General features: G+C 37.8%; 1 protein-coding gene across 28 annotated transcripts in view; it reads left to right on the top strand.

The window, feature by feature from the left end:
• MEIS1 (Meis homeobox 1) overlaps window positions 1-13,941 on the top strand; it is a 143,704-nt gene that overhangs the window by 78,971 nt on the left and 50,792 nt on the right. For 19 of the 28 annotated variants that reach the window (XR_015135871.1, XR_015135872.1, XM_086323660.1 and 16 more), the window contains one exon: window positions 1,721-1,866. The exons of the other annotated variants lie outside the window; for them this stretch is intronic. Coding sequence is in view for 17 of the 19 variants with exons in the window: in XM_086323660.1 (XP_086179786.1) it covers window positions 1,721-1,866 (146 nt within the window). In the remaining 2 variants the exon portion in view is untranslated. The remainder of the gene's footprint in view (window positions 1-1,720; window positions 1,867-13,941) is intronic. 28 annotated transcript variants of the gene reach the window in all.

Here is a 13,941-nt window from a genome sequence, read left to right as displayed (position 1 = left end):
GGCGACTGAACAACAATAAATTGATAAACATTCAACAGGAAAGTTTTGTATTTGTGGCATATGCTGTAATCCTAGCAGAAATGTTAAAATCAGTCTCTTACTCACCCAACAAAGTTTTTAAATATCAACTCAGTCAAGGTAATTTGGGGGACAGTTTTCTTTTTTGGAGGGATGGGGAGAGTTTCCTGAGGGAGCTCTATTAAGAGCAACAAGTTAATGACAGGCTAACTACTTTAGATTCGACTGAAATAGCTTAAATCAAAATAGGGAATTATTTAATATTCTGTGATAAACGATATGGAAAAAAACATGAAAAAAATATATATGTGTAACTGAGTCACTTTGCTGTATAGCAGAAATTAAATGCAACATTGTAAATCAACTATACTTCAGTAGAATTCTTTTTTTAAACAAAAAATTCTTTTTGTGTGTAGAATTTAGATAAAAGAAGCTAAGAATACAGAAATTCATGAAGCAATATGAAGGAATCTGAGGCTAGTTTCCCTGTATGGATTTGCCAGAGTTCTTTGGGCCATGTGGATGGGTGAACACAGGGAGTGTGTTAGCTTATTGCTAAGCCTTGTCTCTCTAGCTCTTCTTTCTGGGCTGAGATCAACCTGTCCCTCTCTAAAAGCCAGTAGCTTCCACCGAGAAAGCTGGGGTACTAGTCTGACAAAAGCTAAGGTACTTTTTTTTTTTAGGGCAGTAACTTTAGTCGACTGTTGTTTTCCTTTTTAACTTTAGTGCCTAAACTTCAAGTGTTTACTTTCCAATTGTACCTTTTGCCTTGTTTTTTGGACAGTGTTACTATATAGGCTGAAAGTTCACCTTTTTTTTCCCTTATTCAGTATGCCATTTTAAAAGGAACACTACATTTTTGATTTTGTGTCACAGACCCCAAAAATTATCTAGAAGAAACAACTTAAATGTTGTGACAAAAATCAACGGAAAAATAGGATCCAGTGTGCAGGATTATGTAAGCAGGTGACTTTTCAGTGAGAAAAATGTAAATCTAGAAGAAATTTCAGAAACTGCCTGGATTATTAGAGGAATACAGTCCCAATGGACTATTAATTTAACATCACTTAGTTGATTTCAATAGTCATTGTTTTCCAATAAAATGATTTCAAGAGTTTTTCCCTTATTATACATGAGGCTCTCTTTCTATGACAAGAAAAATTATATTCTATTTGAAGCATTCCTATGTTAAACTGCTTATATGATGGATTACCTACATTTCCACAGCCTACTTTAGTCTTAAGATAGATCACTTGCGGAAACAGTTGATATCGTAAATGTATCTTCTCACAAGTTGACATCAATGACTTTATGTGGGAGTTGGATACTCAGGCAGGGACAGCACCTCTACTCATGGCTTCCACCATATTTAACTCCCCAGTAGAAGTTACACTTAACATGTCTCCACTATCCACATGTGAATAGTTATCATAGCAACAAAGCTGCTAAGGAGATTGGGTATTCCCCTCCATTCCCTTTAACCTTTCCCACTGTTCCTTGGAAGAAGTTCCTTAGACCTGACTACTTTTGAGCCTAGGCCTTGTTCTTTCTGTCTTGATTAAAAAAAAAAAAAAAAACAGTACCAAATAAACTATGAATCACTGATATTGCTCTTTTGGTTTTGTTTATATCCAAAGGCATTCTATTTGAATAAAGCATGTCAAGGTAGCATCAGTCAAAATTTGATTCACTATGTTTGCAGGTGATGGCTTGGACAACAGTGTAGCTTCCCCCAGCACAGGTGACGATGATGATCCAGATAAGGACAAAAAGCGTCACAAAAAGCGTGGCATCTTTCCCAAAGTAGCCACAAATATCATGAGGGCGTGGCTGTTCCAGCATCTAACAGTAAGTGGATTCTAAATGACATATGTAAACTAAATATGGACAATGAACCAGTTTTGATAGAAAAAAAAATGGGGAAGAATGATCCCTCTGGACTTGGAATATTTCATAAATCACTGTGTGCCCACAGTTCTTACGAAAGTGTTAGCACTTGCTTCCTAGATCCATACCCCAAATGAGGAGTTTTATTTGAAATTTGCTATTTCAATTTTGCTCACTTTCGTACATTATAAGGTTTAGGAGATCATGAGCACTTGTAATTTGAAGTATGTATGTTAATGATGTTGCTTTTCTCAGCGTGACTCTCCTCAGGAACCAGATCCCACTAAGAACAAAGTCAGACAAACCCCAAAGAGAAGGACTTAATTTCTTCCAATGCTTTACAGTGGACCTTTATGATGACTGGTCTGCAGAAATTTAAATCTTGTTGCAATGGCAGGATGCTCACATAATTTGCGTTTAAGTGGTTTGAATGCACTGGCTGCCATTACAAAATGTTCATCCGAGTCAGAGCTGCACAGTGAAAGTTGTCCCTGTATTTAGAACTGTAAAGGAAAACAGCAATATAGAGTCAGCCCTTCCTGTGTAGTCCCTAGTGACTTTTCAAGCCGAGTTAACAGTTTATATTGTCTGTGTGAGTATTGCTGTTTTCACTGCAGGAATTCTCCTGGAGATGTGAGAAACTGGAGATTTGAAGCTTTATGCTACTGAGGGGTTTGTTTTGTTTGGTTATTGTTGTGAATGGATTTCATGTTGAAAACACTTACAATATTTTGGTGGATGTTTTTGGAAGTGCATACTTATTTAAGGACATCTAAGGAAGAAGATAACATGAAAATTTATGGATAAAGTAATATGTTGAAAATCAAAAAGTTGTTGACCTGGAGGATTTTCAACAGTACAGACAAAGGGTGGAATTTAGGCAAGTCATAGTACAGACTAGCCTAAAATGAATGAATGTTAAAAATCTTTTTTTTTTTTTTTAAATATTAGGAGCAGACCTTTTGTGACTATTTTTAGGTTAGTTTGCCTTTCTTAAAGTCATTTGTTTTTCTTCAGTATCAAAGTTTATTCTCCATTGTCACTAATGTGTCCAGACCTGTTGACCCTCACATCCTTGCCCACTTTCAAACCCATGTTCCTCAGTGATTTACACTGATACAGGGAGACAAACAGGGGATGTGGGAGGCCATGCTGGTTCGGCTCCTCTGGATAGAAAATGTGCCTTCAATAACACTCGAGGCTATAAATTAATCCCAGTTGTACAGCATCCCTAAAATAAATAAAAACTGAGAGCAGCAGGACTAACTAAAAAATAGGTTCTTTCTTTTCTTCTTCCCTGTATGATTCCAAACAGTAACTAGACTATGCTGAAAGTTTTGGAATCAGCTTTAAGAATAATACCGGTAGTGAGTTGAAAATGTAGATGGTTTAGCTGATTTTAACATCATATTAGGTTGACCTAAAACCTGATTTGGGTGCCATTTCTTGCCTGACACTTGTTGCATTTATGTGGATGGTATGAGATCTGCCTTTTGAAAGTTTGCTGTTGAGGATTATCGACCACCACCAAAGCGGGGAGGGAAGGACTAGGGTCTAGAGGGCATAGCATGAAAAATAGTCCAGCATCTAAAGTCAGCAGGAGATAAGAAGTGACAATTGGGCAAAAGTGCTGATGCAGCCATGTTGATGTTTCACCGCTAGAGCTAACCGACTAACCTCTGGATGAGTGGGGAGAGAGGACAAAATCAGGTTGATCCTGAAGTCACAGCCAAACTCTTTCTATTTTGTATACTAACAGAAAAAACAGATAGACTTCATCAGCCTCTATTTCGATCTGCAAAGGAGTTTTGGCTTCCCTTGAAGCTGAGGTGCCCCTGAATAAAATATAATCAAATATTGGTTCAGACAGAATCAGGAGAGAGAGAAGCAAGTTCTTTTATTCATCCACCAGATTTCTTGGTTTTCTAGGTCGTATCCTTGTGAAGAACCTTGCCAAGAGCTGTGTTATTAAAAAAAAAAAAAAAACCACTTTTTAAATAGCCAGCATAACTTTACCTACATTGCAATGCTCTTTGTGGTCCATATATTATTGGGGCAGTTGCAATAGAAATTATTCATGAACTATCCAATTTTGTGGAGGTCCAGCTAACTTCCTTCAGGCCGGGGGTCGGTGCTGGCCTGTACCACTACCCCGAAGAGGGAAACCCATTTGTTCTAGTCTCCCTGGCATTCTAAGAATGTGTATAGACATTGTCTCCTGGCTTCCATTGGATGTTTCCACCCTCCTTCCCCTCTCCACTGCCATCTACTCGTACAAAATATTGGTAATGATAATGGTCTCTAAAAAGTAAAAACTCTCATAATATCATCTAAAACAGAAAACTGAGAAGAAATATTTACATTTTCTCCCTCTTTCCTTAGCCCAATGAGAAAGATCCCCCTCCATTCCTCTTCTCCAATTGCTAAAGTAGATAGATCTCCAGTTACAAGGAATAGCCTTCTCCTTGTCTCCTTATACTGGAAGGAATGCACAAACTGTTTAGGTAACATTTATAGTCAAGAGCTGATTATAATAAGTGCTATGAAAAAACCTATAAAGAGAGTTTTATTATTATTTGTCCAAATGTAAGTAACTACTGTTATCTTAGTGTTAATTCTTTAGCAAATTTATTTCAGAGTCGGGAAGGCTTTTAGGGAGGCACGATTCAACTGAAAGACTGTGTACAAATTTTAGAGGATCACATTCTTCTATATGATTAATGCAACTTAACCAGGAGATTCTTTCTGAAGTCTTGCTAAATATAAAAGAGCAATTGAAACTCTGGCTAATTAAAACAATAGCAATCGCAGTTTATTAGCAAATTGTAAAAACTAATCTTTTAAATACCAAAACGCATATTATAAAACCTCACACACCTTTTGGAAAGTAAATTACTGTTTTTTTTTTTTTTTTTCTTTTTAAAATAAATGGGTCAATCTTTTCATTGAGTGTATTCAGTTTAAAAAAAAATCTGCCTTTGAAAGGGCTTTCAGCATTTGTTTGTTAGGGGAGTAGAAAAGCCCTGAATTTAAAAAACAAAAACAAAAAAACTTTCTGGATTTTCACCCCAGCTGCATAAGAAAAATGTGCCTTTCTGAGTTGGCTGCAGGTAGATTTAATCAGTAGCACATTTTACTACTCCAAGGAGAGAACTAAAACTTCATTCTTGGACTCACAGTCTCTAGCAAGCTAAACTGGACATACTTGTGTATTATGAAGACAATAAAAGAAAAAGGAAACAGATTTTAAACTTTGGTGCTGATGGGGTAAAAGTAAATTTCAGTGATGTGAATTTCCAGTTAGCCAGTTTTGATAACTAGAGGTCTCCTAAAAAAAAAGAAAAATACTGCCTGGAATTGAGAAGAGTAACATTATTTAGATAATGAGATAGAATTCGAAAGAAAATGAAAGTATGTATTAGAGAAATGCTTGCATTTGCCTGAAGACAGATCACTGCGAACAATTAGAAAGTACTTAGTATTTGGCTGTGAGTCACTATATAGTCACGATCAGTTCAGGGGCATATACCACATCAAGATATTTTTCCTTCCTTAAGGGTATTATTCCAACTGTAAATATAACCTACTATGTCATAATGTTTAAGCTGGATGTGTTTTGCATATTACTGGTTATCTTGCTACATAGCATTACAAAGATACATGCCTAAGGGCTAGTAAAAATGAGGAGAAGGAATAAATACAATGTTTAAGGTAAAAAAAAAATCAAGTCTGTTTTTCTACCCTAGCATGTTGTACACACACACACCTAAAATACTGCAATCTTAAATAAAATCTAAGTAGAAAAGCAGTTAATATTATTCTTATTTATTTAAAATATGCAGTGACATATTTTCCTGTATGGAGCTATTGTGTGCCCTAGGAATCCTGAGAGTTAGGGAAAGTGGAAGTTGTCAATATGCATACTTGTGAAGAAATCAGACAGGGGGTGACATATTTGACTTTCATTCACATTCTCTTGGATTCCCCATCTTTTCACTGATCTTGAGGATTCCATTGGGTACTATAGAGACAAACTTCGTTTCTAAGTTATATACACATTTTGCTGTTTGAGTTTGTTTTCTTTCTTTCAACTTTTAGCCTGAAATTTTTTTGTTTTGTTTTTGCTGTAGCAAAATTTATGTCTCAGTTTCTGATTTATAAGACTTTCCTCTCAGTGTGGATAAAGCCAAAGTGAGGGGTTGTAGAATCTTCCAGGTTGAGAATTGCGTTGCCATAGAAACACTATTAGATGAAAAGTGCCCTGCGGGTCCGCCACTCTAAGGATGGAGTAAATGGAATTGAATTGGGAATTGAATGCTCTAGAAGAGACAGATGTTGTTTCATTGGTTTTGCTTTTGGTAACAAGATCTGGTGGAGCCATCTTAGTGTCATATCTCTGCTTGCAATTTTGGAAGAATTGCTCTATAAACATTATGAATTATTGTTACAATGAAAAAGTACTTCTCATTGGTATCCCATAATGCATTTTGTTGATCAAGGTGAGTGGAAGGTCAAAAGGCAGAGAGACGTGCCTACAAGGAGGTACATGGTTAGGTAGCAGATGGAATTTGCTCCTCTCCTCCCATTTCTATTTCTTTTCCTATCCCTCATCTCTATTCTTTGCCAGTTTTAACAGTGAATATTCTTATTGTGCCTTCCCAGTTAGCATCCTTCAGCTACCATTAGCCCTAAGAAGGTAGTGAGGCAGGAAGACTATGTTCTTGAACTTTTGTCTGAAATGTTAATCAGGGTAATGCAAAGTATTTGGGGAGGATGGTCCAAACAAAGTCCTCTGTGTTCCTGTGCCTGAGCAAGGAGGGTGGCTTGTAAGGCTGGCAGCTAAATTTTTTCCTTTTTTTTTTATTATGTGGTATCTACAGATACTTTATTAAATTAAGATGCTTGAAAACTAGTACTAAGAAGTGAGATTTCTGTTCTCCTTTCAGGTGCCTGTGTCCCATATCAAAAATGAGCTTTCTGAAATTCATAAGAATATCTTCACAGTTCTTACTTTTTTCTTTTGTGTGATTACCATTCACCTTTCCAGGCTTTAGTCATGATGATGGTCAGAGCTTGGCTTTGCTGAAACTAACACAGGCTTGGATGACAAATCCATCTTCCATTTAAAAGATCTCTGCTACTTTGGAGATTGTATATTTCAATTTGGTTAGCCAGGATCCTAAATATCTTTTTCCCAGTTGGGAATCATTTGTCTCAGGAGGAAAATGGAATATAGATTATTTAATTACTTGGCGGTGATGTTGGAATGTCCTCATTCTTCTGCAGTATACATCATATAAGCTCTATTTTAATAATGAGATGAGTGGTTTCTAGATTCTGGGGCAACTGCTTTTTTCTTTTTCTTAGCTGGTTATTGAAATCCTAATGGGATGGGTGATGAATTTTCTTAGGTCAGGTAAACTGAAAAGGCTACAGCTGGAATTCTTCACCCAGAAGAATCGGAGTTAATACTAATGATCATTGTGAATTAGAAGATCAAAGGCGAAGCATCAGCCTGTTCTCCAAGTTGCTGCCCCAGAGGCCATTAGTGACCTGGTAGAGCTCTCTCCCAGCCTCTTGCACACCTCCTTGCCTCTGCCCCAGCCTTTCTTCCCCATCCTAGTTATGCACCTCTGACCTGGGGGAATTACAGTCCAGTCCGTTGATGAAGAGGGATGGGGAAAAACAATCAAAAGGGAAAACAAAAGTCCAACTTGAAAACTGCTCATTTATCCAGGTACATAGGACCCCTAAGCAGATGAACTCTGACTGGGGCTCTGTGAATTTCAGGGTGTGATTGAGATTTTTGTGCTCAAATGGTTTATTCATTTCACAGATGATTGGGGCCTTTATGTGGTACCTTATGTGAGGGACTTTTGTAGTATCTTGATGGCAATTTGTCAGATTATTCTAAAATTTTTATTTGTTTCCAAGACTAAGTTAAAAATATGCTATAATTTGGTTTTCTGATATACTCTTAATTGGGTTGATTAAATAAAGGATTAGGTTCAAAATGGAAGTGCTCATATAAGCACAGTTTAAGTTGACGGTTGCTGATGCATATAACTGTTGGAACACTGGCTGGCCATTTACACTTCAACACATATATCAATATCATGTCTTCCGATTCCTCCTGGTGATGATATATTTTTGAAGGCAAAATACCAAACTCAGTCAATGAATGTGCAACTGCTCCTCCTTAATTTATCTTTCGAGTTAAAATTGGAGCGTTACATACATATGTGTGAGTGTATTCGCTAAACTAGCTCAGTCTAGCCCTTAGGAATTTTATGTAATATAAACTTGGCTTTTAACTTTCTCAGTGTTTAAGATTCCTAGTGAAAGTACTTTGGTTTAAAGAATGGAGGTTTGATGGAGAGAAAATCCAATGGTTTTATTTTAGAAAGAATTCCAGTGTTTTAGTTTGGTCTGACTGGTTGGTTGTTTGCCAGTAGAAGTAAATCTCTATGTCATGGAATTCAGGAGATTTCACTTAACTTGAAGCATCCTCCGCACATCTCAGTCTTTCTTACTGAAGTGTGATTATGATTCTGTGTACATATGTGTCCCTATGTGCTTGGGCGTTTTTCTGTCAGACAAATCTATCTGAACCCCTGCCATCCGTACCAGCACTAGTGGACAACTGATCCATTTTACTTGTTTTAATCCTCTAAGTAGCTATGTTCAAGCTATTTAGAGGATTTTTTTCTGAGGAAAAAAAAATGATTTTTCTCATTTTTCTGTTTCTGCTGATGGAAGCCAATGCCAGAGGGTAAGCAATGACTGGAGACCACATTTGCAATGGTCACAAAATTCTCTGGGTTATGGGCCAAGCTTACCTGAGCTATGATTACTAAATGACATCATTTTATTAAAGTTCCAAGGTCGTAACAATAGTGACTGTGCAGAGTCACATTAAAATGACTGTTCTAGACAAGCGTACTCATGTTTCAATACTGCTGGTCCTTCCATTTGCAAGTCCCAAGCCTGGTAAAGGTGGCTTTTCTCAATGGATTGGATACTTGGCTCAGTTGTGTAGGAGCAGGAGAGAGCCCAAAGACATTCAGATAAGGCATCCATTTCTTGGTGGGCCTATAGACAGCCTCCAAGAGCAAAGGAGCAGCTAAAAGCATGATGCCAGGAAATTGTCTAACATTTCAAAAACCTTTTAGTTTTTGTGTTTTCTTGCTATTGCAAAATGCCTTCACTCAGCAACTGATAGCCCAGGAAGTGTGTCTCCCAATACAAGAAGTATTTATTGCTCTATCTTCAGACACTCCAAAGAAAAGATAGGCCTCACATAACTTAAGGTTATAAATGCAAACACCTTAAGTTGGTTCATATTCAAATGAGACATAAGTTATTTAGTTTTATAATGGATTTTTCAAAATATTGGGAAACAGAAAGCTTTGGTTTGATTTAAATAACTTGCTTGCATTTGAATGTCCTTCTGATATTATCACTCCAGAAAAAAAATGAGGCAATAGATATATGAACTTAACCTTTTGGGTAAATTTGCTTTTCAGTTCCTAATATTCTGCCATCAGTGTTTGTCTGGTTTCACATTAACTTGTTGCTAGCAGCCCCTCAGAGCACTCTCCCGTGACAGGAATGACCTCTGAGAATTCGGTGTCCTAGGAAGTTCTTGGGACATCCAAAGGCCACGAGATGTAGTCTGTTAATCAGAACGCTCATCCTAAGAAAGATCAATGCGTGGAGAAAATTTCTATTGCAGTTTATAGAAGTTTAAGAATAATTCCTATCTCTTATTTAAAGAAAAGTCAGTTTTCAAACTTCTTGGAGGAGGAGCTCCACAAAAATGGCTTGATGTCATTCTTAAAAAGAAATGATCTCCTGCCTGCATAATGTTACTTGTTTTTTTACTTGTTACCGAATTTTTAAACAACGATCTATTGATTGCTTGGCTCTTTTGACACTGGATCATTCTGTCTTGTTAAAAGCTAAAGGAAAAAATTGATCAAAAGGTTAAATAAAATTATAATTTGTGTTTCTGTGGTGCTTTATGTTTTTTTAAAACTTATTAAATTAAAAATATTTTTAATTATTTATTTCGTTTGGCTGTGCTGGGTCTTCGTTGCTGCACGGGTTTCTGCCTAGTTGCGGTGAGTGGGGGCCCCTCTCTGGTCGCCCTGTACGGGCTTCTCGTTGTAGTGACTTCTCTTGTGGCTCCCAGCGCAGGCTCAATAGTTGTGGTGCACGGGCTTAGTTGCTCCACAGCATGTGGGGTCTTCCTGGATCAGGGATCAAACCCGTGTCTCCTGTATTAGCGGGCGGATTCTTTACAATTCAGCCACTGGGAACCTCCTATTATCTTTAAAAAAATTTTGGCCCCACCATGGGCCATGTGATATCCCAGTTTCCCAACCAGGGATGAAATCTGTGCCCCTTGCATTGGAAAGCATGGAGTCTTAACCATTGGACTGCCAGGGAAGTCCTAGTGGTACTTTGTAATTTAATCTTTTCATATACACTGTACTCTTAATCCTACAAAGTAGGCAGGATGACAAAAATGAAGGTGAGAGAAGTTAATGAATTTTCTCAAGGTCAAAAGCTAGGAACTGGCAGAGCTGGGGATCTAGGATCTCCTATCTTGAATGTGCTTTTTTAAAAATCATATTTCCTCCCAAACAGAGCAAATCAGATCACGTCGTTGGGAGTTCATAGTTATAATAATAATCTCACTTCATGGGCTAGCCGATTAGTATTTTTTAAATAAAAATGTGAGCCAGAATGTTTGGCATAAAACTTCATAGTACAACCTGATGGTTATTGGTAACTGAGTGTCAAGGATGGTCCTCTCCTATCTGGATTCTTTTTTCCAGATATATCTGTGCTTAAAATAGGCATAGCTGCCATTGATACTTTATGCAATTGTAATCATTTATACATTGTTAGAATTTTAGACTTTATATAGCTGTCTTTTCTTCCTTATGGAAGTAGGTAAATCTCTAGCCCTGTCTGTGACTAACAGTGAGTGATAGTGATTTGGAAGTGAGAAATCTTTCTTCCTGCAAATCCTAGGTAAACCTTTGAACACAGAATTTAGCTCCTTGAAGATTTTTTTTTTTTTTTTTGCCTGTCACATGTTCAGGACGCCAAAGAGCTATGTCTTTAATTTGCTTTATGGAGATAGAGGAAACTGCTTATGCAGCCCCGATTACTCTTGAAACTACAATCCAACTGTCGTTTCTCAGCAAAGAAGGCTGCTAAACCCTGGAGAATTAAGCCACCGCTCTGGGGTATGACACTGAGGTCTGATCATTTTAAAGCTAGTAATAACCAGAATCCTAAAATTCTTATGAATAAAATGTAATTTTAGTAATGTTTCCATAAACAGTGGTAATGGTGGCATTTTAGTAGGCAGTGACATTAGTCACATCCAAATTGCACCACATTGGCTTTTAAATTACTCCACCTGTCTGTATGAATAGAATTTTCAGTGTAAAAGCAGAGAGACAGCTGCTGCTAATGTCTCCTTCTCCCTGTGCAGATAATGCTGGCAAATCTACATGCATAAAGGACTGGTTTGTGATGTAAAATGGTACCTGACCCTGCTGTCTCCTGAGCTGCAGAGAAATACCTTTAATTACCAGTGGCTGTGTTTAGTTGTTGACATGAAAATGTCAGCTTCCAGGGCTGTAACCTCAGGTTGACTCCCTCTAGTCATGTCACCCACCATACACACTTTTCCTTCCACCCACATCCGTAGTGAGATGGGTGTTTATCTTGATGTGTTTCAGAAACATGCAAGGCATTAATACTTAAAAGGAAAACATCTAATACTATATGAACTTGATTGATGATCTTTCCATTGGAGAACTTTTTTAAAGATTAGTGGAATCTAGTTCTTTCTAGCCAGAATGAAAATACGGGATACCGTTTATACCTTCAAAAGGCTTAACATCATTCATCTGATACAGATACACTTGCTCATGGGAGGATCATGGCAGGCATTTCATAGAGTAGAGCAGGTGAAGGATAGAAGGGCTTGAGTCTACCACTTTTTTTTTTTGACCATATACCCAGGTTTCCTGTTGATACAGGATGAAGCCTTTTCTGGAGAAGCCTGTTTGCTCTTGACCTTTTGGTTCTGGTCTATTGTAACAACTAGATCGAAATAGGAGTGGGCCAGCCAAGAGGAGCCTCCTGTTTACAATGCCTGTTGCCAATGATGTATTTGGCGAAATGGTAAATAGAAGATATACTTGTCTGGCTCGTTTGCAGGCATTCTTTTTGACTTCTTTCACACAACTGGTGTTTTTGTGTTTAATTTAACAAGGAATGAGTAGTAAATGAAAGCTGCTGCCTGAAATCCCACTGTGAGCGTGTTTTGCACTTGGCTCCCCAGTGACAAGGCAATTTGTGAAATTATGTGATGGAGTAATTAGATGAAGCCAGGGCTCCTGATTGTTGCCATGCATATGTGGCGAGGGTTTGTTGCGAAGAGGGAGGGAGAGGGAAAAAAATAGATTATTACCCTGGCAAGTTGGCTCAAAGCTTCTTCATTTATTTGTAAACAGAATATTTAGTGACCGCATAGGAAGTAGCTGTAATCACCAGCTCATAAAGAAACCACAGCAGAGCTTTTGGATTTTTGCAGAGTGCTCATGTAAAATTTAAGCTGGGAGGCAGAATCCCTGTTAATGTAATTAGGATCTAATTTACCACCCTTTGCACACAGATGTAATAATGTCTAGATATTTATTCTATCTTTAAGCACGTTACGTATACCTCAGTGCAGCAGTTACTGAACAGAAACAGGTGTGAGCACTTCCCTAATTCGTTTTTACACTGTAAACACATAGCAATTTAAGGGAAATATTTACCAAAAACTAGGGGAAGGAATGTCTGCAAATGAGGCAGTAATGGACAGTTGCCCTTTATGTACTGATGGATTTCTCAATGGTTAAGTAAATTAAAGCAAATGCTAGAAAAATCAATAGGCCAGCATAGTCTTGGTTTTGCCTCATAGACTTCGGGACAGAATGACAGATGTGGTGTCTATGACCCATTTAAGTATTAATGCCTGAAAAACTGCTTCTGCATGCAAGGTTATATAGGCTTCGAAACATTCCGCTATATTACATTACAGACAATAATATTTTTAAGTATATATGGAATTTATACATTTCAGGGAGGTTGTTCTTACGTGAAACATTTATACTGGAAGATTAGTTGTTGCAATAGCACCATAAATCAGTTTTGAATGTTCCCACACGGAAACATCTTCATAAGGCTGTAGTTGAAAGGTAAAGATGATGTATATCAAGCTTCCATGTCTCGTGAAGTGAATATGCTCCATAACACTCTATGTGGAAACCAAATTAGATTTAATTAAGGGGTAGATGCTCAGAGCCTTTGGGGAAAAAAATCTGTAAGAAACCACGGAAATGTGGCATTAGAATTCAGTTAATCTCCAGGGCTCTAATGCTATATTTTACATTTGTACCAACATGGATCACATGTCACATAGGTTGACTCTCACAGCATGTGGAATTTCAGGGCTGTCCTAATGTTCTTAGTGGTAGGTATTGACCTCTGAGAATGAGAAGGTCAGCCTTCTGGTAGCATCACAGAATGTGCATTCCCCCATCCATTGCTCCCATTATCAACGTCAAGAGAAATGGTGGAAATACTCTCCCAGAGTTGGATTGTTGATTACTAGAGACAGGAAGAAAAAATGTACATGAGTACTGGCTTCAGGAACCAAAGCTAATTTCCAAACCAAAACAAAATGGAGGGTTGAACTCGTTATGTTGGTCATTCAAGGAGAAGGTGCCTTTTGTTGCAGAGAAAGAAAGCTGTTTTGGCTTGCAGTGTCCTGTTTATCTTCTTATGCTGAGTGAATTCAGACAATCATTCCTTCCTTCTCTGCCCTTGACAAAGCAGACCTGGGCCAGCCTGCATCTGCGTTTTGAAAATTGGCATTTAAAGGTGATATTGTGGGGTTTCCCTGGTGGTCCAGTGGTTAAGACTTCACCTTCTAATTCAGAGGGTGTGGGTTTGATCCCTGGT

This window comes from Bos grunniens, chromosome 11, assembly GCF_055505025.1.
Source record: "Bos grunniens cultivar Pamir isolate PY7600 chromosome 11, Bosgru_T2T1.0, whole genome shotgun sequence".
Taxonomy (NCBI): Eukaryota; Metazoa; Chordata; class Mammalia; order Artiodactyla; family Bovidae; genus Bos; species Bos grunniens.
This window is presented reverse-complemented; position numbering and strand designations above follow the sequence as displayed.